The 23,232-nt window shown below is 42.2% G+C and overlaps 1 protein-coding gene across 8 annotated transcripts in view; it reads left to right on the top strand.

The window, feature by feature from the left end:
- DOCK10 (dedicator of cytokinesis 10) overlaps window positions 1-23,232 on the top strand; it is a 277,597-nt gene that overhangs the window by 37,331 nt on the left and 217,034 nt on the right. For 5 of the 8 annotated variants that reach the window (XM_053597600.1, XM_053597594.1, XM_053597592.1 and 2 more), the window contains exon 1: window positions 18,979-19,187. The exons of 2 other annotated variants lie outside the window; for them this stretch is intronic. In XM_053597600.1, the coding sequence (XP_053453575.1) occupies window positions 19,026-19,187 (162 nt within the window). In that variant the 5' untranslated portion in view covers window positions 18,979-19,025. Of the gene's footprint in view, window positions 1-18,966; window positions 19,188-23,232 lie in introns of those variants that run through there. One more of the 8 variants, XM_053597593.1, reaches the window with a different exon arrangement.

Here is a 23,232-nt window from a genome sequence, read left to right as displayed (position 1 = left end):
CATGTGGACGGAATTGCTGATGGACAAACTCTAATGGCTTTTTTAATGCAAAAAATTGATTCTGAAGGCAGGAAGCTGCTGGAAGAGGCTGCTCTGAAATCCTGCATCAGCACATGCTTGGCATTCTTGATTCCGCTATCAGCAAACAGGTGCTCTCTCTCTGGATTGTTAAACCAGCATATGGCATGATGCCCAAATGCAGGTGCTGAGTCAGAAGGGTATCAGTGTAAACATGACTCTTCCATTTTCTGCATATGGCCATGTGGCCCTGGGGAGTTATTTAACTCTCTGAGCTTCAGGTTTCTTAACTTTAAAATAGGGATGCTTTAAGGCCCATTGCAGTGACTCATGCCTGTAACCAGCACTCTGGGACGCCAAGGCAGGAGGACTGCTTGAAGTCAGGTGCCTGACTCTGTTTCCACTAAAAGTAGAAAAATTTCCAGGTGTTATGGAAGCAGGTGCTGTAGTCCCAGCTACTTGGGAGGCTGAGGCAAAAGGATCCCTTGGGCCCAGGAGTTTGAGGTTGTAGTGAGCTAAGATGACACCACTGCATACTACTCAGAGTGACAGTGAGACTCAAAAAGACACATTTATATATATTTGTCTGGATATATTGTATATATTTATATATATTTTACATATATTATATCTATTACTTATTTATTATATGCTATATCATATATATGTATATATATGTAATACACAGGGTGGACATAAAGCTCGTGTGCAATTTTAAATAGTTTACCATAGTACATTGCATATGAACTTTATGGATACCCTGTATATATATGGATGCTTTAGTTTCCTAGGACTACCACCACAAACTAGAGGTATACTATAATAACAGAAATGTTTTTCTCTCACAAGCCAGGAAGTCTGAAATCGAGTCAGCAGTTCTGTTCCCTCTTGGGCCCTAGGGGCAAGTCCGTCCTTGCTTTTCCCAGTTCCTAACGGCTCCAGGCGTTCCCTGGCCTGTGGCTGCCTGGCTCCCCTCTCTCCCTCCGTCTTCACACGGCTGTCTCTCTCTCTTCTTCGTCTTCTGTGTCTCCACCTTTTCTTCTCTGGTAAGGACACTTCCCATTGGATTTAGGGCCAGGCTGAATAATCTGAGACGATCTCGTCTTTAAATCCTAACTCAACTGCCAAGACTCTTTGTAAATAAGGTCACATTTATGAGTTCCGGAGATTAGGATGGGAGCATGTCTTTGGGAGACTACCATTTAACCCACTGTAAGAATCATCATCTGCTGACATCATAGATTACGTGAAAAAAATGCTCAGCACATAGGGCAGGTTCCAGAAATGTTAGTCATCATTATTTTATGATAATTAGCTATCTCCTTTGCTTTGTCATTATAATACTTACTTTGTATAGTTGCTTTCACAGTGAGTTCTGTAAAGATATCACCTAAGGAGCAGTATGAAGCCCCAATGACCTTTGAAGATTTTCATGCAGAGATAAGAAGAACTCTGTAAAGTGGTTTGGGAGTCACTGGCCTTATTTATCACTGTCAATGCACATTATAGAACTGTAAGGAGATTTCTTATAGTTTTAGGAGACATGAAGGCCATTAAAGATCAGGGATGCTAATGAAATATCAACAAGTCCACTCTGGGAAATTTGGAACAAACACTATTATTAGATAAAAATTTTAATTTGGAACTAAAATAAGTGAAGTGTATTTCTGTGTTTGAGGTTTGCCTTTTTTAAACGAAAGGTTTATTTGATTACCTGTGAAACCAGTCAACTCAGAAAATACCTTTTCACCCAGGTGTGGTGACTCACACCTGTAATCCGAGCACTTTCTCAGGCCAAGGCTAGGAAATGGCTTGAGGCCAGGAATTTAAGACCAGCTGGAGCAAAAAGGAGGTCTTAGCTCTACAAAAAATAGAAAAATTAGTCAAGCAGAGTGGTGCATGCCTGTAGTCCCAGGTACTCAGGATGCTGAGGTAGGAGGATGTCTGAGGCCAGGAGTTTGAGATTGCAGTGAGCCATGAAGATACCACTACACTTTAGCCTGGGCAACAGAACAATACCCTCTCTCAAACAACAGCAAACAAACAAACAAAAACACCAGTTCAGGATTGTGAGTCTTTTCTTTAATTTTCATTGATCCAGCTACACTGCTAGAGAGAATTCTGGCCCTAAGATCCAGGCTTCTGGTGAAATCATAAAACAGAGGCCCACACCCACTGTCAGTGAACTCAGACTCTCCTTGGGAATGTTTACTCCAACCTTTAACTCGCAGGAGTAACTTTATCAATTCCTTCTAATTCTCAAACACAGTTGGAATTGTCACTCTCTCAGCATTTTTCCTAGGCATTTGTTCCTTCTCACCTATCCACCACAGGACAGACCACACTGATATGATTCTCACCAGTTCTGCTGGGGACACTGCGCATCTGACCACAGTCCAGGCCCTACCCAGAAGCGCTACCTTCTACTGGTTTTTCTCCCTCCTACATATGTGATGTATAGCTCTACCTGTCTGAAGTTGCTGAAACACTTTCTGTGTCCCAGTACTCTCATCAGTTAAAGAGAACTGAACAGTTGACCAAATCTCAACCACCGAGGCCAAATGAATTAATCGATCAAGGACCCTAAGGCACAGAAGCAGGTTAACTTCTTCTAAAACTCACTTAAAAACCTTATTGTTGTTATTGCAACTCTTTGTCTGTGGTTTTGTTCAAGATTCCACTTAGCAACTGAAACCTGGAGAGAGGATACTACAATTAGATGATATTGCGGTTGGCAGTTTTTCCTTTTCACGTGTACTGGGCAATATGGCAAAAAAGAGAAATGATTGCCCTTGAGGCCTCTTTTCCCAATGGACAGCAGGGGGCAGTGCTCAATAGGGAGATTTCAGCAGCATCTGGTCAGTGAGGGGTATCTATGCCCAGGAGTCAGAGGCCTTTACGAGGCACACAGCCTTTTGCCTCTAAAACACTGTAACTCAGGTTTCTTCCCATGTGCCATTTCTTCATCCTTCATGATCCAGTTCAAATATCTCAGCCTCTGAGAAATCATACTTACCTCCCCCCTCTTCTCACTGTATTAACTGGCCTTCTCTCTCTGCTATGGCCTGCATATTTATGTCCCCCCAAATTCATAGATTGAAATAGTATGAGCAGTGTTGACTAAGATGATGGCATTAGAAGATGGGGTCTCATGTTTAAGATAGGTCATAAGGGCAGAGCCCTCAGGAATGAGATAAGTGCCCTTATAAAGTAGCCCACGGGAGCTCAGCTGCTCCTTGCACCATGTGACAACACAGAAAGAAGGTGCTATCTATGGACGAGAAAGCAGGACTTGGTCAGACACCAAACCTGCAGGTGCCACGTTCTTGGATTCCCAGCATCCAGAACTGTGAGAAATCAATGTTTGTTGTGTATAAACCTCTCAGTTATGACATTTGTTATAGCACCCGAATGGACTAAGACACTCCTTCCACAGTGTTTTGAATAGAACTTTACCATACGAACTCTGTTGTATATCATCATGTACCTGTCTTCATTTATGACATACCTAAGTCCCTAGCACCTATGACTGACACCTAGATACTGTTGGTAAACTACCTGCACACACCCTGAAACATTGTCGACGACTACGATTACCTCTGCTACTACTAGCTCACCAATAAATTTAAGATACTGATAAGATATCACTGTCCATAAAAATCCCTGGCTGCCTAGTGCTGACACAGAATAGCACCAAAGGACTTCAGCAGTTTAGCTCTTCAGATTAACACTTTATTAGCCGAATCATCAAAGGATTTTCCAGTGACTGATTTTCTTTCTAGTAACAGCTTGAGCACCATCTGGGACAACCCTTCTCTGAGGAAAAAACACAGAGGTCATGGCTGCCTCATGGTGTCATTGTTCCCAGTCCCTTTCTCCTGTCCCGTGGTTGGCAGAGACACCTTCAGACATTGGGATTACCTGGCAAACTTCTCCTGGCATTCTAATGGGATTGCTGGGATTGCTGCGATTGCTTCCCAGGAGCCATGGAAGTGCTCAGAGCAATCGTTGTTTCTTCCTTTGTCACAACACTCACTTTTCAGTCTTCTACACCTGGGTGCAATTCCATGAATAATTGCAATAAACAGAATACATATTTCTAGACACAAGAAGTTCCTGAAAGATTATGATTCTTTCTCTGTGTTATTGGAAACCAGCCACACTGCATCAGTGATACTGAAGTCAGTTTTCCATGGTGTATAAAGCTAGCAAGTGTGTGTGTGTGTGTGTGTGTGTGTGTGGTGTATGATCTGAGTGATCCGATGCTATTTTGTAAATGATAGTACGCAACCTTCTGGTGTAAGAAGACTCACCATGAATCTGTTCCTTGGGGCTAGCTGTATCTTTGCATAAAATGTGTATAAAATTAAAAGTCATGTTCTTTTCCCCTTGGACATACTGTTATTTTCTAACTGAGGGCCACTTGCAAATTCAGCAGTTCCTGTCTTAGTGCTGTGACATCAGGCAGGAGGAGGCAGTTTGAGGACTGATCAGAGGGACCCTGTTGCATCACACATAATAAGCTTTCAATCCATGCCTGAGCTCTTCCAAGCACTTAGCACACAATAAAAGAAGTTTTATGATGACAGTTCCATACTGTCAGATTGCAACTATCAGTTTGAGGACCTGGGAAAAGTTGCTTCTTTGGGTTTAATGTTTTTTTATCTTAAATTATGAGCATGAAACCAGACAGCACTGATTTTAGCCTAAAGAACCCACAAAAAAGATACCATTGTGGTGTTCAGGGATAATATTTTCCTGAGGGAATCATATTTTATAAGAGATTTACACCAAAATGTAAGTTCTGAGGGAATACAGTTCCTTAGGTCTCTGTGTTCACTGCTTTATCCCCTGGGCCCTGGGGAGTGTTTGGCATAGACTAGCATTCAGCGAATGTTTAAGTGGAGGAAGGGAGGTGAAAAAGAAGGAAGAAGAGAAAGGAAGGAGGAAGGCAAGTTGACACATTAACATCTCATCAACTGAACTTCACGCACTGGAATATCTATGCTAAAGCAGCCCTGAAGAGGATGTTCACCAGAAGTTTAATACCATGAATGAAACCCCAAAAGCAACACTTAGAGAAAGCAATTCCTCTAAGACAGCGGTTCTCAACCTGCAGGTCGCGACCCCTTTGTACCAATGATAATACACCCTGCATATCAGATATTTACATGACAATTCATAACAGTAGCAAAATTACAGTTATGAAGTAGCAATGAAAATAATTTTATGGTTGAGCATCACCACAACATGAGGAACTGTATTAAAGGGTTGCGGCATTAGGAAGATTGAGAACCACTGCTCTAAGAACTTCAGTCACCCTTTTTCCGTATACAAATCCCATGCCAGAGGCTGACTGGTAACCCTTTGATGGAGGGAGTTGAGTGTGGTGAGCACCTGTGATTTATCCCGCTGAGTTTGGGAGTGAGTAGGAAAAGAGGTAGTGGGGGGAGGGGGACAGGGTCTTCGGATGATCCTTTCCAGTTGTTTGCTTGTGGAGAACGGTGAAAGAGTGCTGTCACCATGGGAAAACTTCAGAGTTGAAAGAGGCTTTATTAGTGCGGATCTGTTTATTTCATAAACGGAAGGAGCCAGCAGGGTAGAGAGGCGTGACTGGTGGAGTCAGGTCCCGGAAGAGAAGAGGGCTCAGAGACTGGTCTGAAGAAGGGGAAGCTCTCCTGGCATCTGACACTCAGGAGAACCTAAAGGGAATGTGTATAAATATTTTTAAAAACAACAACAACAATACAACTAACACCCTGGTTAAGAGAGAAAACCCAAATGCTTCTGCGTCATCTTAGTAATGTTCATTTGCTGCTGTTTCATTCATTTTTATTCAGTTGCTAATGCTGACTCACAGAGAAGCAATAAGAAACATGTTAAGAAAATATAGAATAGGGTGGCGCCTGTGGCTCAAGGAGTAGGGCGCCGGTCCCATATGCTGGAGGTGGCGGGTTCAAACCCAGCCCCGGCCAAAAAAAAAAAGAAAATATAGAATAATTGGCTCAATTTTAACGGTGAATTGGAAATAGACATTTTTCAAGTCACCTTTGTCTAAATCTTAGGATGCCAGGTTACCAGGAGAGTGAAAGTAAGAGCTATCATCAGGGGTGGGGGGACACTGGGAACTGAAATAGGGGATTGTCTTCACAAGTCCGTGAAGCTCTGCAGGGCACAGAACTTCACAGCTTTTGGACCTACATTAGGGGAAGCAGACAAGAGACAGCTGGCGCAGCACACTTTGGTAGAATGGCGTTCGTGTCTTGTGTCTCCCTGCCCCACAGTCTCCTTGATCGTTTGGTGGCCTTAAGGGCTCTTTACTCTTTTTCAGCCGCCAACCTTCCCTCCGAGAAGGAAAGGAAGGCTGGTGGCTAAAACAGTCTGGATTGTGAGTGTAGAGTGGTTCATAGTAATCTCTGCTGAGAGCCCAACCCATGCTTCCCTCGCAGTGACAGCTGTGCTATCTTATCCCTGCTCATCATTAGATCGAAGCCTCTCCCTAGGCAGCCAGGGTCTAAGGCACACACAAAGCTCTTCCCAGTGCCTCTCATTCCCCTCCCAGGCTCCACGCCACTCACCAAGTCCAAGCCGGGTAAGGCTGAGGAGCTCCCCAGTCCTTAAGGTCCCCAATGGGAATTAGGTCATGGAAACAGTTTCCTTCCATACTTGGAAGATGTGTGGCTTTCTGCCCGACCCACGGTGCAGGCTGCTACTTGCCACTTTTTTCAAAGTATACAAAGTTTATTTTACTTTTCCATTGAGTTCTCATGTTCTTTCTTGGATAAAAGTTCGTAGTGTGAATCTCTACACATTATTTTGCTATTTCCAGGTGGGTGAGGTGCACTGACAAAGCCTTTATTTTAATCTGCCATCTTGGGGGAGAAGGGGGGGAAAAGAACATTATATATAATGTATAAAATTAATATTATAATATATATTACATATGTGTGTGTGTGTGTGTGTGTGTGAATTCACCTTGTTAACTAAAGGGAGAGCTCCCGAAGTGGCAAGAAGAATGATGGAGCTATCACATACACGCAGACACACAGTGGAACGACGAACTTGTCTGCCAACACAGGATGTGTCCCAATGATGTCTTCCCAGGAGGCTCTCAAAATGTGTAACTGATGGCAATTACATTATGTTTTAGAGAGAGGCAATCTCTGGTGCAGGTATGATTTACCAGGCAGCTCCCCGCTTGACACACCCAACACCTGTAAGAGAAACCAGAAGTAAAACCCTTCCTGTTGACGGTACTTCCCACTTTTTGGACAGGGTGACAGTCGCTGGCACTTACTGGTCTTTTGGTACTGTGTGGCCCCCTGTAAAACTTCCCTGTGCATTACCTCACTCGATTCTCAGGCCAGTCTTCTGGGAAGACTGAGAGGCGTTAAGTAATTTGCTGAAGATAACCAAGCTGGTAAGAGGCAGAGCCGACTTTCAAGTCCAGGCTGACTTTTTCCAGGGTCTTCCTTAACTAGTATGTGCTCTACCTCTGAGGACGAGGTGAAACATTGTTTTTAAGCTTATATCAACATTAGCTTCAACAGAGATAGTCATAGTACACACTGATAGGCTATTTATTAAAAAACTAAATCTTATATATTAAATGAATTATAGAAGGATCTAAAACGTCATTAGTTTTTACTCATAGACACATAGTAATGATAGACTGTTTTTAAAGTCAAGGCATGTTCCTAGAAAATTCCTTCTTTCCCTTCCTATATTGGGTGGGGATGAGACCTTTATTAAGATTGCATTAAGGTATTTTGCATTCCCTTCAGGCTGTGGATCACATGTGGAGGATCATACTGTGATCACATGCAAGAGGATCATACTGTGATCACATGCATTTCTAAAGACCTAGGAGAACATGCAGTTGAATTTGGACTTCGTTGAAGATGGCCAGGTTTAAGGGGTTATCAAAGTGGATGCAGCACCAGCATGGTGGTGGGGATTGTGTCCCCACAAAACTCTCTTCACACTGCAGCTTTGGCCCCTGGCAGTCTGGCCATGTTTGGTGGGCTTAGGGAGTGGAAGGGATGGAGATATTTTCTATCGTCAAAATTCACTTCCCTTTCATCATGAAATGTATTTCTCTTGATGATTCTTGCACTCAAAAAAAAGAAAAAAGAAAGAAAGGATAGCAACACTTTGCATAAAGGCTTGAACACGAATGGCCTGCATTCTTCTGCCCTAAAATACCGGAAGCCGAGTGACTTCTCTCCTACAGGAAGTTTTCTGTGTGTCCATGGTTTTAAAACCACCCTGTAAGGAAAGGCATAGTTGACTCACTTGGTGAGTGGTGGTGAACTCCGGACATTCTTGAGTTTAGCTCATAAACAGTTGAGCTTCTCTTTTTATTGGGTTCTTCCTATGTCCCAGGTACTGTGTTTAGTGCTTCATATTGGACTCTCTCATTTACTCTTCATGATAAAGAATCTTACACAATATACTACAACTATTCTCATTTTACCAATGTGGAAACAAAGGTCATTTGCCAAGGACTCACAAATCCAGGCAACGGTAAAGTCAGGTCTCGGACAGCACCATAATGATACTTCCAAAGAGATCTCAGTAGCACAGTCTCCTCCATCAACCTTCACACAGTGCACTGCTGTCCAGCCTACTTAGGAAGAATGTTCTTGCCATCGTGCTGGGTCCAGAGAGGCAGCAGGTAGGATAACATCCTACCATTTTCTGTCTTGGCAATGACTCCATCTGCAAGGGGAAGATGGAGTCATCTTCTTTCCCCCTTCCCCTCACTTTTCAGGGTGCTCTTATCTCTTTTGCAACACTACAGAATTTTTAAAAGTATGGGTAGGGGAAATGTGGTATAACCTGCAACAACTCCCCTGATCTTTTCCTCTACCCTAAAGTCCAGACACTGATCATGGATGTTTTCTCTGAATCTTGTAGTTAGATAAAGCTATTCGAAAGAGGGAAGGAGGGAGGGGGGTGGGGCCTTGGTGTGTGTCACACTTATGGGGGCAAGACATGATTGCAAGAGGGACTTTACCTAACAATTGCAATCAGTGTAACCTGGCTTATTGTACCCTCAATGAATCCCCAACAATAAAAAAAAAAAAAAGCTATTCGATCCTAGACCTAGGAATAATCTGAAAGCATGTGTTCTACCCCTAATTTTTCAGATTTAGATCCAGAGAAAGAGATGACAAGTGCTATCTGGAGTCCTAATTAGTGTCGGAGTCCAAAGAGTCCCCTCTGCTTTTCCTACCACTCCCCAGGAGAAGGAAGGCTGTGCGTGCCCTCTTGGGGAACCCCAGTGGCTTCATTTGTCAGTAGCAGCAACTGGAGAGAATTAAAAACAAAAACTTTAAGAATCCCTATGCTTGTGGCTCGCGCCTGTAATCCCAGCACTCTGGGAGACCAAGGCAGCTGGATTGCCTGAGCTCATGGGTTCAAGATCCACCTGAGCCAGAGTGAGACTTCATTGTGGTGGGTGCCTGTAGTCCCAGCTACCCAGGATGCTGAGGCAAGAGAATCGCTTAAGCCCGAGTTTGAGCTTGCTGTGAGCTATGTTGCCACAGTACTCTAACAAGTGTGGCAAGTGAGACTCTCTCAAAATAAAAAAATAATAATAATAATAAAGAATCCTTATGCTGCAGTGTAGGTTTTAAGGAGAAGCTGGACATTATCTTACTGAGCTAATCTTTTGAATATTGCCTGTTCCTTCCTCTTCCTGCTGGATTTAAACCTGGGTTTGTCCTTATTTCCTTTCAAAAGCCTTGAGCTGGGTGTTTTGCACCAACCCTAAAAGGAACGTTGGGCTACTCCCCTGGGTCCCAGCAAAAAATGTGAAGTTGAGATCCTCCCATGTTGGCATCATCCTTTCATCTTTCATGTTGATTTAGAAAAAAACACTGTAAATGACTTAAAAGACTGCCGTTTTCTTGTCAGGAAAGAAATTCACGATTATCATAAATTAGGTTTAATTTATTGGAATGTGTTAGGACGTGGGTGGTTAATACCTGCCACAATTCACAGGGGAAAATAAAATGAACATAGAAAATAAAATAGCACAAGTACTGAGAGTACAGTTAATAGTTCATTTATCCAGAACTGTCTGAGAATGTTTTTCACATAGCCAAGTGTTGAAGATACTACAATTTACCCAATCTGATGAATAACCTTTTACAAGTTAAAAGCAGTCATTGGTGTGGAAATTTTGTGTGGAACGAGTCACGTATTTCTCTCTTCTTAGTCTGTGGCTACTGGATGTAATTCAGCTTTCTCTGGTGTGGCAGTGTCACTGTTATGAGCACTTATCATTTTAGCAGGCTGGAACACTGTCCAGTTGATATCAACCATTATGGTGTTTATGGGCCCCAACATAGATTAGTCTCAGATACCGTGGAGACTGACTTCTGTCTTTTTATTTTTGCTGGATTGTCTGCTGTCTGTCTGTTCCTTTTGTGGGTGGCTCATACCTTGAAGTTGGCCTGACTCAGCCGTGCACCCTGGGCCCACCGGCTGCTCAAGAGGAAACTTCCTGCCCTGCCTCACTCTTGCCCTGCTATTTCACACGCCTTCCAAAGCTCTCTCTTTTGCTGGCAATACCGTTTGCACATGATTTTATTGGTTTTAAGCCTTGACTTATGGGACCAATACTTACCCTCTTCGGCACTTGGAAATAATAAAAAAAATATGTGTAATAATAATAGTGGTGAAAGAAAGATAGCATCTACTATTTATGGTGGTGTTTTATACTAAGTGCCTTTCATATCGCTGCAGAAGAGTTCATCTTACTCTCATTGGCCAGTTGAGGACAATAAAGCACAGAGAATTAAAGTAATATTCTAAGACAATGTCACTAGGATTCAATCCGGGTGGGCCTGTTCAACTCCAAGCTCCATGTTTGTTGCTCTGAATCACTTCCTGTGCAGCCCCATCTGGTGGCCAAGTGTTGATAGGCTGGCTTGACAGCTGACCCCACCACAACTTGAAGAAGTTGTCAACACAGCTGCCTTCAGCAGAGACAGCCTTCTGGTTCTAGCTGGTTGCTTACTAGTCCCACTGGACCAGGGCAGGTCAGAATTATATTGCTTTTGTTCAAAAGCCATTGCAACTTAACTCAGTAAGCTCTTTAGAATCCTGAATATAATAAAGGTGTAAACCATGGTGGTATGAGGACCACTTCTCTAAGCCATTCCCATCAGCTTCATAAATGAATCAAGTACCATCTCTTTCTGGCTGTGCAGAAGATGTTTGCATTCCTTTCCAGAACTTGGTTATTAGTCGAGGTTGCAAAATGAGAGACCTCAGGATAAGTGAGACATTGTTATGTTACTTTGAGTTCATTTACTTATGGAGAAGGACTGAGAAGAGGTTATGAAACTTGTCTCATATCATCATGGGGGCTATGTTCAAAGCACAGAAGAAGAGCTTATCCAGCACCCCTATTCCCCCATTGCCCAGGGATCATTGCACATCTCTTGCCAAGGAAGAGTCCAGAGAGACAAAATACCACATAGGGAAAAAGCAGAGAGAAAGCAAGCGATGTCTGAAAGTCCTTAGATCTTCTCTTTCTAGTAATAGCTGATATAAATCGAATATTTACCATGCCTGGTACTGGGCCAAGCATTTGATGTGGATATTAGATCCTCATAGATACACATTCATTTAACAGGTGAAGACACTGAGGATTAAAGTTCTTGCTCAAAGTCACTCAACAAAGATTTAAACTTTGACAATTCCCTTCCCAGTCTTTTACCTTATTGCTACACTGTACTACTTTCTATTAAGAATAAGAAAGATTTATTATGAGCTGAGAAGAGTTCAATCAAACATAAATGCCTGAGAAATACAAGATATTAATGGAACATTTAAATTACCCAGGCTCTCTGCAGGAAGCTGATTTAGAGAGCAATGAAAGATAATTTTCTGATGCATCTAAATGTACCAACAAGAGAATCATGTGCTTTTGAGCTGCACCAGTGCCAAAGGTAGGATCATGAAGATAAAGGCAAGCTTGGCAGTAGCACCTGTAATTTTAAAGGTACAGAACAATGTGCTTGTTTCCAAAGTGATTAAATATACAAGTCAATAAATGTCAGCAGGCAGGAAAGACATCTTTAAGAGGCCGCTGTAATTAATGAAAATAAAGAGAGACTCAATGGAAAGAACTCTACAAATCACAGATGTGGAAAAAAGAGGTCATGGGTTACAACTAAAATGGACTTGAACCCCAAGTTCCAGAGTAGGGCTGGGAGAGGCAAAGATGCCAGCTGATAAAGGGTAACTGGGCCTTGGGGAGAATCACTTCACATATTGTATTTTGCACTTTTCAGCTAAGAAGGCACTGATTAACTCCCTCCTAGCCATTTAATTGCGTTCAGACCTGAGGCGACTTACCCATCTGGAAACAGCCACAGAAAAGGATTCGCACTAATCTTGCCCTGGAAAATAGCCAAATCCCACGACCTGGTTTTATCTGACTCAGGGCAAAATCCCCTGTCACTTCCAATCTGTGGGGGTTCTTCTTCCTTTGGGTCACTTGTGCTTGGGAACAATTGCTGAGCTTCTGGAAAACTTACAAAGAAGTCAACATGATTAAGACCTTGATGGTGGTGATATTTTTTTATTATCATTGATTGATTCATTCATTCCACAAATCATTACTGAGCTCCCATGTAAAGGGTGTGCTTAAATAAGCTGATGGAGATTTGCTACCCTTTGTCTTGGTCCCAGGTTTTTCCCATCCTGCAACTCCACAGGGAATACTTACGCTGGAGAAGGAAAATGCAACAAAGTTTGTGAGGCAGTTGAGCTCACCCCCAGATCCACACACTAGCCCAAGAAGGCAGGAGGGTGGTTCCACATCCAGCAGCAATGTGTCCAAGCTGTCAGCCACCTTCCAGGACACCAGGTCACCTTCCAAAGGAATCAAGAGCAAGCAGCAGCCAGCCTTCCTCTTTGAACAAGGACAACCATGTCCAGGTTGACAAGGCTTCCTGGGGTGACAGACACCCTATTCTGGGTGGACCCGAAGTAGCCTCATTTCTGAGGGTCGTCTTAGTGTTAACCAACATCTTACATCATGTAGGGGGAAATGGCAATTAACAAAGGGAGTCAGGCATATGACTGTGTTCCAAATACATGCTTTGGTAGACAGTTTGGGTAGTTGGGTCATTTCAGCAAGTGAGCATGTCCCACAGTAAACACTAAATATTTTTTAAATTATCTTATCAAATTTATTACATTTAAAAGTGTTTTAAATTCCCATTATAATGCAATTGAAATCATCACTTTGAGGCAATCTGTTAAGATGGCTAGCTACCTTCTGAAATTGTCATTCAAGTAAAAACAAACAAACAACAACAACAACAACAAAAACCCAGACTTTTCAGTAAAGAACAAGACCAGCTAACAAAGGGGAATTTCTAGGGTTGCCCCATGATTTTCCACTGCCTAACAGAGATTTTTCTGATATAAATCTATCTTTGGAAGATTCGAAATTTACTTGGCACAGATTTGAAATTCAGAATTGGTTATAATATGCTTAGACTCTGAAGCCAGAGTAGCTAAATTACATTCTGGCTCTGGCACTTAAATAGCTGGATTCTGTGGGAAATCAGGGCCTCGGGTTCCTCATCTGTAAAATGTGTATGATCATTGCACTACCTCCTTAGAGGGAGGTGTGCTTGAACCCATCCGTGTAAATGTTAATTAGAACCGTGCACACCGTAAGTGCTCTGTAAGTGCTGCTTCCTACCATCATCATCACGGTGACTCCTGGAACACCTACCCCAAGGCGGGGTCTAACACCTACCCCAAGGTGGGTGGGGTCTAACATCTACCCTAAGGTGGGCGGGGTCTACAGTGAGCAAAGTAAGCACCCGCCTGTGTCTTATGGAGAGGGGAGATATGATTTAAAAATTCAGTCAATCAGAATGTAATTATAGCTTGCGTGTTAGGAAGAAAACCCATGGGGTTTGGTAATGAGGACTGAGGTTCACAGATGTGAGGGAAGACCTGTCAGGGGAGGCTTTTCCGGGGCAATGTGACATTTAAGCTGAGCCTGGAGGTCAAGAGGGAGGAGACCAAGCTTCTATTACTGCCATTAGTGGAGGGAGCATTACACGTGCTCATTGAATGAGTATTAGGGGCCAGGCTCTAAATTGGCCTTTTCAGTTACTTTCCTCCCATCAACATCCATTCAACAGCAGACACTACTGGGGCTCAGAGGGGTGTTACGTGACTTGCTGAAGAACACACAGCTTCTGGATGGGAGGGCCTTGGTTGCAGAGTGAGTCTGTCTGACTCTGAAACTCCCTGTGAGCTCTTCTGCTGTGCTCTGCTGGCTGCATCTTCCACCAGCTGACATCAGGACAAACACCTGCTCCGTGCATGTGGGCTGTGGCTTCTCTATGAATTACCCCACATATAAGAGGGGAATCTACTTAGTTTGGGAAGTCCCAGTGCTCTGCTTTCTGGCTCTGGGAACAGAGAGAAAGAGAACACGTGAGCTCCCTCCTTCATTTGGTCAGGGCGATAACTCATGGGAAGGCGCTTAAGTTGACCACTGTGCCAGCTGCAGTTTTCATTTTGGGATGGCTGAGCCCATCTGTCAGGCAGGCTGGACAGAGTTCCCCAGCCCCACTGGCCAAAGACAGAATGATGAGGGGGATTCTCAGGTGCCGAATCCTGTGCTCAGGGTCCCTCCTGGGCTCTGCTGAGAGAAAAGCAACATCTTCCTCCTGTGCACATAAATTGTTAATAAATACTTCATTTTAGGTTATTAATCACTGGGATCACATTCACTTTTCATCTTTCAGAAGTTCTCAAAAATTCTCGTCTGCTGAAAACGTCCCTCTATCTTTTCTCGTTTTTGTGAGCAGCAGCTTCCCTTTTACTGCTTTTTGCTTGGATCGGGGGAAGCAGACGGGTAAACAAATGTGCTGCAATACTACCTTAAACTAGAAGTCAGGGCCACTGGACCCCAAATACTGTGCAACCATGTTCTGCTGGCCAGAGGATCGGGTGCAGTGAGAACAGCCTCTCAAGTGACTCCTGAACATTTGTGCTTTGGAAGCAGGAGGAAAGTGAAGTTAATTCAACCTGCAGGGACTGGGAATCTTCTGGGTATGGGATGAGTCCCTAGAAGCTTCATTGTTAGAATATAGTTTTCCCAGGCAAGGTCTCCATATTCGTTTGTTAGGGCCACCCCAACAAAATACTACTGGGGGTCTTAAGCAACAGAAGATCACTTTCTCACAGTTTCAGAGGTTGGAAGTTCAAGATGAAGGTGCCGTTTGGGGTGGTTCTGGTGAGGACTCTTCCCATTTTTCGGCGGCTGCCTTGTCACTGTGTCCTCACATGGTCTCCTTAATTCTGCACACGTGGTTGTGGGGGGCACAGATTTGATATTTCTTCCTTCTTATATAACAACATCAGTGGTTTGGAGCCCGACCCCTATGACTGATTTTAACCTTAATTATCTTCTTAAAGGTTTTATCTCAAAATACAGTCACATTGAAGGGTCAGAACTATAACATGAATTTGGGAGGGTAGGGACACAATTCTATCCTCAAAAGCTTTCTATAATTCTTGTCATAAGTCAATCCTAAATCATAACCTTCAACTCAGTGTGTAAAGCAATGAAATCAAGTTGTATGGTGTCAGGGGTACCCCAAATGGTACTTACAGCTAATCTTGTTAAGCTTCATTTCTCAATAAAACCTTTCTCTAAGTTCATCTTTGTTTTTACGAGACAACTTTATGTTATCAATAGGAGCTATCAATGTACCTGACACCTTATAAAACATGGCAGAAAGCCTCATCTCATTCAAGTCATTCATAAGACTCAGATGCACCAGATCTTTGGGGGAGAGAAGAATCAGGGCTTCCTCTCCATCACGCCCGAGCGCTGTCCAGTTCAACACAGTCAAGACAGATTGGGTATCTCAAGCTTGATTAAATACATAGATTTAGATATATAGCTCTTACATAATTTAACAAATCTGGGAAAGTCCAACACTTTCCATGGGCATTATTTATTTAAATTAAGTAAGCATTTCCTTGCCTATTGTAAAAAGATCTTTGGACATATTATCCCAGCGGTGGAAATATCTACATCTAAAGCCAAATAATTCTTAGGCCAAAGCCTTCAGAAAACTGCTCTGAAAACTAAACTCATCTGTTAGGATTTGTTGAAATGAGATGAACGGTCTGCACCAGGTCTCCTCTTTGAAACAAAAATGTTTTTCACTGCATACAATTGATGATTTCATACGTGATGAATTAATTTATAATTTATAATTATAACAAGTGATGAAATAGCCCTATTATAATATAATACATATTGAGTGACCCAGAATAAAATCGAGTTCCCAACACGATTTTGGAAAATTTAGCCTTGCAAATTGTCAGTGACATTATTTCCTCATGTAGGACAATAAATTAAAAATCTTGCTTTAGCATGTTATGTTTAATACGTATCTCATTGAGTCATGCAGTAAGACCCAGCGAGGGGATAGAGGCAGACAGAATAGCAAAGGAGACACTCCAGAAGTTGCTGATTAGTAAGGCCATGCACAGTTGATGTTTGGAGGCCAAATGAATGATTCATCTGATTAATAGCTCAAACAAAAATAGCAGAAACTTGCTGAAGACTCTCTACCTCATTAAAAAAATTATTTCTTGTGTATGAACATATAGATAAATATGAGGGGAAACATGGCCATGTCTCCCTGGGTATAGTACCATCTCCCCATAACCTGACCCCAGCTTAATTCCCTATTTGAAACCAAACCCAGCTCAGAACCCAAATTGCTTTCTTGCAACTTCGCTGCACGTTTGAAGTTTTTCATGAGAAAATCTTGATGAACATATCCAACTCTTCTTTCTTTCTTAATATTTCTCACTTCTTGGCCATTCCAAAGAAATTCCCCTAACTTGATAACAGAGGATAAAGAGAGAGAAGGGGGTGGAAGCAGAGAGAGAGGATTACTGAGAGTCCCTGGGCCTTCCGTCAGTAATAAGGGTGAATTCCTCAGAGGCCAAGAGGGGATCAATGAAACGGGATTCTAATAGCTAGAGAGCATCTGGTTTGTTTCCCTAAAGACTTTGGCATTTGCCAAAATATCTGACTCCAAAAGCCATCCCAGAGGTTAGCAGATCTTAGAGAGAGATGGCTGGAATGGAGTTTGGAATGTGAAGTGCACCCTCGCTGCCAAGGCCAGGGCTCTTTTGTGTCTGAGAAGGTATCTGCCTTTTCTCCTCAGCTTCTCCATGGGGTGTGGGAGTGGGTGGGTGGGGGTGAGCATGGACGTACAGCGACCCCAGAGGAACACCCTATTTGAAAAGACACGTTCTATAAACATGTACTTGGTTTCTGGTGGACACCATTATATATAAATATTCAAAACACACAAGCCAGACAGGCCAAATGGTGGCCTCCCTTCAGTAAATGCCCTACTTGTTTGGAGTAAAAAATGGTTTAGATTAGCAGCCAGGCACTCTGACAAAGGTCCAGGAGGAGTTAGGGCACTTGCCAGCACCATTAGCATTTTTTTCTTCTTTTTCCAGCAGCACTAAAATATGTTTGCTCAAAACAGAGAGATGAAAAACTACTGGCAGCCAGTACCTCTTAAAAGAAAAGAAAAAGAAACATGTTTTACTTCTCTGGCAAACATACTGATTTAAACGATGCTGCGTTGTGACAGATTACTGGGCAATTAATGGCTAATTGAGCATTATGCTGGACGCTTCTGAGAATGCAACTTGACCCAGGCTGGACGACCACACCTTAGGGCAAAACCAGCCTTCCCCAAACTTCCTGCTGCACCTTTCACACCTCGTAGCTGAGAAACCAAAGAAAACATTTTTTTTTCTTTGAATCTCTGAGAGTTACACTGGAAGAATTAGCTCGGCAGAAAGAGCCCAACATTGAAAATTCTTTGGGGGATCTCATCCCTTCCTCATTTGTAAGCAAAATCCATTTTCCATGAGATATTTTTAGTGCAAGCATCCCCTGTTGTCCTATTCTCTTTCAGCATACCATTAGACCTTGAGGCCATTCCAGATGAGTCACGTGATTTCTAGGCAACTCTCTCTGGTTCCTTCCTAAGTGATGAGTCTCACAGGAGTCAAAGAATACTAGACTCTTAACTACCAACGACCTCCCAGCCCTTTCTGAAGGCTTGGCTTCTTAGTGGTAGCATGTTAAAATGCTTTGCAGCTGCTGTTTCCAAGAGGTCAGGCTGGCGGAGCTTGCGGAGTGACCTCCGTATCAGGGATATTTTCAGCCCAGCCAGCTGCCTATGTAAATATAAAAATGTATTAGGCTGCAGAACTGTGTGTGTGGGAACAGAACAAGCATAGCATTGAAAGGAAAGTGCAGTGAACACTGGTGTCCCTCACGTGGGTTGGGTTAATGCGTGCATGCTTTTCATAAATCGTCCTGATTCAGTGCTCTCTGCATTTCAGATGAGCCGATTTCATTTCTGGAACTTAGGAGCTAGGAAAAAGTAAAAAGCCAATCACTTAGTGAGATGTCCAGCAAAAATTCCTTCGGGAAATGTTTACATTTTTTAAAAAGCAGTCATTTCCACTCTTTATATGATGCTCACTTGCCTCAGGAAAAATTGTCAATGTGAAGTCAGGCTTTCAGCTGGTTTAATTTGAGAAAAGAGAAATTTATCTGTGTGTCTGGGCAGGAAAGATACATTTATTCTGACCTCTGAAAGAGGGATGGAAGAGCATCCTTGTAATGAGCAGGAAACACGCTCTCAAAATGAATTGAGAAATACTCTCTGGGCAAACTGCTCTAATATGCCTGAGTATGTTCAGTTTCCGCGGATCAGATCTTCCCCATCTCTGCATCCAAGCTATTTGGCCTTGATCAGATGATCAGAGCTGCAGGAAGTGATTGGAGAGTGAGCTGGCTGCAGCTGCAGTGTGGGCTGCTTTCAGGGACAAGGAGCCACTGTTTTTCAAACATAGCATCAACATAGAAGTTATTCTGTAGGCTCCAGGATGCAGCGATGGGCTGCACTGCCAGCATTGTTCTGCTTCAAGCTTTTCGTTCTGTGGTCCAGAGGAGCTGTCCACACATTTGTAGAGGACGCCAAGAGGAACCGTCCCATGAAATTGTGCCTCTGGAAAGTGACGATGAAATGAGTAGACCCCGAACCCTCATCATAACGGTATGGCATCCGTGGTACAGCTGCCGCGGTGGATTGAACGTTATTATTGAGAGGTTGCAATTTAAAGGTTCTGGTGTTTAGCTTTCGGTAAAGACATGTGCGACCTGACGTTTACTACTCTGCTAACCGCTTGGAGGAAAATTGTTCAGAACTATTTCTATCGTTCAAAACACAGATTTTCTTCCTCTTAAGTCTTTCATGAAAATGTGCAGTTTATTGGTCTATTAGAAATTCTCTTCTGCCTAATGGTTTGTATGTTGTTATTAACTTGTATGCAGAAAAAAGATAGAGCATTTTGGAGTTTGGTTTAATTAAATGGATTTTATTTTATAACTGTAATTTGAGAAAAGAGCCCAAAATGCCTACTTCTCTATCACATGTAAACAATCAAGTTATAAAGATGCTGGCAGTTATACCTCTAACTGCAAGGTACGGGCTTTTATTTCTGACTCTGCAACGGAAATGTCTTTCCAAGGTCCTTAACTTAAAATCAGAATAAAGTAACTTGAGGAATGCATGGTGTTTTAGTTAGAAATCTGTTTCTTGCCATTTGTCAAATTACAACTTTGTATGCACTTTAATTGTAATAGGCAAGGTTGCTTCTTTTCTGGGCATCTGTTTGATCAGCAAGAATAAATTAGATAGGGTTTTTCTTACTTCAGCTGAGAGGTGCTTAGTCACTGAAATCCCTTGTTAGGGTATAGGTGATATGCTAAAGTTTCCAAAATTGGGGAGGTCTTCAAGTCTGGGTGGCTTCAGCACAATCGACTTTTTTCTCTTAGATTTCAATGTTCAGATATCAAGGATGTAGTAAATAATGAATGAAAAATACCTGTTACACTAAAAGTTTCTAAGTGAAAGTCATTTGGCTCGGGCTCTGCCTCTGAGTGACAGAATACGAGTCTCTAACATTTTATGCCAATTTCTTCAACAAATCAATACTTGATTTTCAAAAAGCAATATTGTCCTTGAACTGGTGGGCTATGATTATCTCTAAGGGGAAACATTAACTAAGAAAAATTTCCTACTGTAAGATTTCACAAATTAAATTTTAAAGAACCTGAGAAAGCTCAAGAGTTAGAGAACTTCCTTTTTCAAGGTTAACACTGATTTATAACGTGAACATATTCTATAGCTATGTATATTACTATGCCATTAGAACAGTTATTTCTTTTCTAATTTTTATAGTTAGGATATACAATTTTGTAGCTAAAAATTTCCCTCCCCAAAAAAATTATACTTCAAAAATAACTAAGAAATTAAAAAGCTATTCACCTAATGAAATTTCTTACTTTTTCAAGAATCCTTTGGATTTATTTTTATTGACATTAAATGGGGTGATAAAGAATTTGCTGATGAAGAAAATAGAGGGTCAGGAAAGTTGACTTTCTTATTATCTCACAGCTACCCAATGCCAGCACCTCAAATCACACTTGGACCAATGATTCCAAAAGCCAGTGGACTTTCCAGAAGTGTTCACACTTCAAAGGAAATAAAGAGAAAACTGATCAACCTAATTTTTATAAGAAGTCTGAGGAACTCTTAGACTGCTCCATGTAAAACATGTTCACACAGAGTCAACTGTGAATTTTGAAAATTTCCTCTGGGGCCAGTCCAAAGTTCATATATTCAGTAATTATTTATTGCAGGTCCACTGTGGGCCAAGCACAGTTCCGAGTGCCTGGACCTGCCAATGAACAAAACCTTCAAAGAGCCCTGCTCTAAGTTATAAGGTGGGCTCTGGGCTTAAAGTTACAAGGTGATAATACATTTTGCAAGTCTTGCTGTTATGGAAATGCTGTATTAGAGTTGTGATGTATAGAGTACAAACTTAAGTCCATGAAAATATTTCCTATCTTGCAAGATGATGGTTTGAAAATTCTAGTGTGTTTCAAAATAATCCAGGAGTTGCTCCTGCAGATTCTTGAGCTCCTGGCCCCGGATACTATATGAGAATGTGTGGAGTAGAGCCCAGGAATCTGCTCTAATCTGCAAAAGCAAACACCCCCAGGGACACTGATGAAGGAGTGCCTTGGAGAGCACTATGGGGATGATGGTGCTGAAAGATGATAGTCTAAACCAGGGGTCTTCAAACTGCAGCCTGCAGGCCACATGAGGCGGTGTGATTGTATTTGTTCCCATTTTGTTTTTTTTACTTCAAAATAAGATATGTGCAGTGTGCATAGGAATTTGTTCATAGTTTTTTCTTTATAGTCCGGCCCTACAATGGTCTGAGGGACAGTGAACTGGCCCCCTGCTTAAAAGGTTTGAGGACGCCTGTCCCCTTCTCCTTCAACCTGTTGTTATGTTTGCTAATCGTCTTCTCAATCTTGTTCTAAGCTTCAGAATAATTTTTTTTTTCTACACACCTTCCTATTGCCCATTAGTCAGTAGATTTTGTATACTGATTTGTTTTGTAAAAGATCATAGACTCTGGAGCCTGAAAGTCTAGGTTGGAATCCTGCGTCTCTCCCTTAGCCCTGCGACCTGGGGCGTGCTGTTTAACATCTCTATGTCTCTTTTGCCCATCTGTAGAATGGAGATCATAATTCCATCAGCCCAGAGCTCTTGTGTGGGTTTAATGAAGTAAAATATATATGTTAAGTGTTTAGATATTTTAGCAACACATTCAATAGAGTGATCAGAAACCTTCTAACTGAAAACTGAAATTCAAGGAAAGACCTAAAAGAAATGAGGCAGGGAGCAAGCCATGGCACTTTCAGCTGGAAAACGTCTTCGACAATTGGCCAAGGTACATGATCCAATAATGAGAAAAGCCTGAGATGTTTGAGGAACAGGTAAGAGGCCAGGGTGGCCTGGGTGAGCTGACGGAAGGAGAGCAGAGTGTGCGAGCAGGGAGGTAGTCAGGGACAGATCGTGCTCGGCTTCAGGGCTATCAAGATGGCATGGGCTTTTTCCATGAGTGAGAAAGGAAGCTGCTGGAAGAGCAGGCACAGAGGTTCAAAGCATGGGCTGTGGAGGCAGGATGTCAGGGTTTGAGCCCTGTCTCTGCTACTCACGAGTTTTGTGACCCTGACAACTGACTTGTCCTCCTTGTTCTTTTGTTTCTCAGTTGACAAAGTGCGGAGAGTGGCAGTACCTTCCGTGGGAGGGTGTTGTGAGAATTCGCTAAGTTAACACGCAGCAAGATCTTAGAACAGTGCCTGGTGAATCGTAAGTGCCATATTAGCTATGAGCTTCTTAATTTGTAGGATCTAAGGATGCGGAGGATCACAGGTCAGAGCAGGAAGACTGTTCATCAGGAAGCTATTGCAGGGATCCCACTAAGAGACCTGGCTGCTGGTGGTTGAGGTTGCTAGAGGTGGCTGGATTCTGGATGGATTCAAATGTATAACCGATAGGGCTTACTTATGAATTGAACACAAAGCATGATAAGAAGAGAGGAGTAGGGGTTGACTGTGCTTTTTTTATAGCCAGAAAGACAAAGATATCATTCAGATGGGGAAGATGGCAGGAGAGAGAGTTTGGAGAGAGAATCTAAGCTCACTCTGTACGGATGTTGGGTTTGAAATGCTTGTTAGGTCAACACATGGAGATATATGTATAGGTAAATTCCTGTCAAATAGGAAGTCGGATACGTGAATCTGGAGTTTTAACAGACTACATAAGAAGGAGTAAAACCTGGCTCAATGTAAATACCAAAATGATTGATGAATGAATAAATGATCTCTCTCTTCTAATATCCTATAATATTTATGGTGTGTAAATCTATTTGAAACTTAATCATCCATTGCCTTCTAACATAGCTTGACTGTTTCATTGAACTTTTAGATGTTTATTTACTTTACTATTCATATATATATTTTATATATGTGTGTGTGTATATATATATAATACTCTCAGTGGTAGAGGGGAAACTCACTTAGGTAGGAATTAAGTCTGCTTTTTGCTACAGTGCTGCCCTGCACAGTACCTTTTACATATTAGAAACTGAATAAGTACCTATTATATTATTTGATATTTTTAAGCAGTTGACTTAAAAGGAAAAGAGGAAAAACTCAGATGCCCACTAAGCTCTTAATTG

The sequence above is a fragment of the Nycticebus coucang genome, chromosome 7 (assembly GCF_027406575.1).
Source record: "Nycticebus coucang isolate mNycCou1 chromosome 7, mNycCou1.pri, whole genome shotgun sequence".
Taxonomy (NCBI): Eukaryota; Metazoa; Chordata; class Mammalia; order Primates; family Lorisidae; genus Nycticebus; species Nycticebus coucang.
This window is presented reverse-complemented; position numbering and strand designations above follow the sequence as displayed.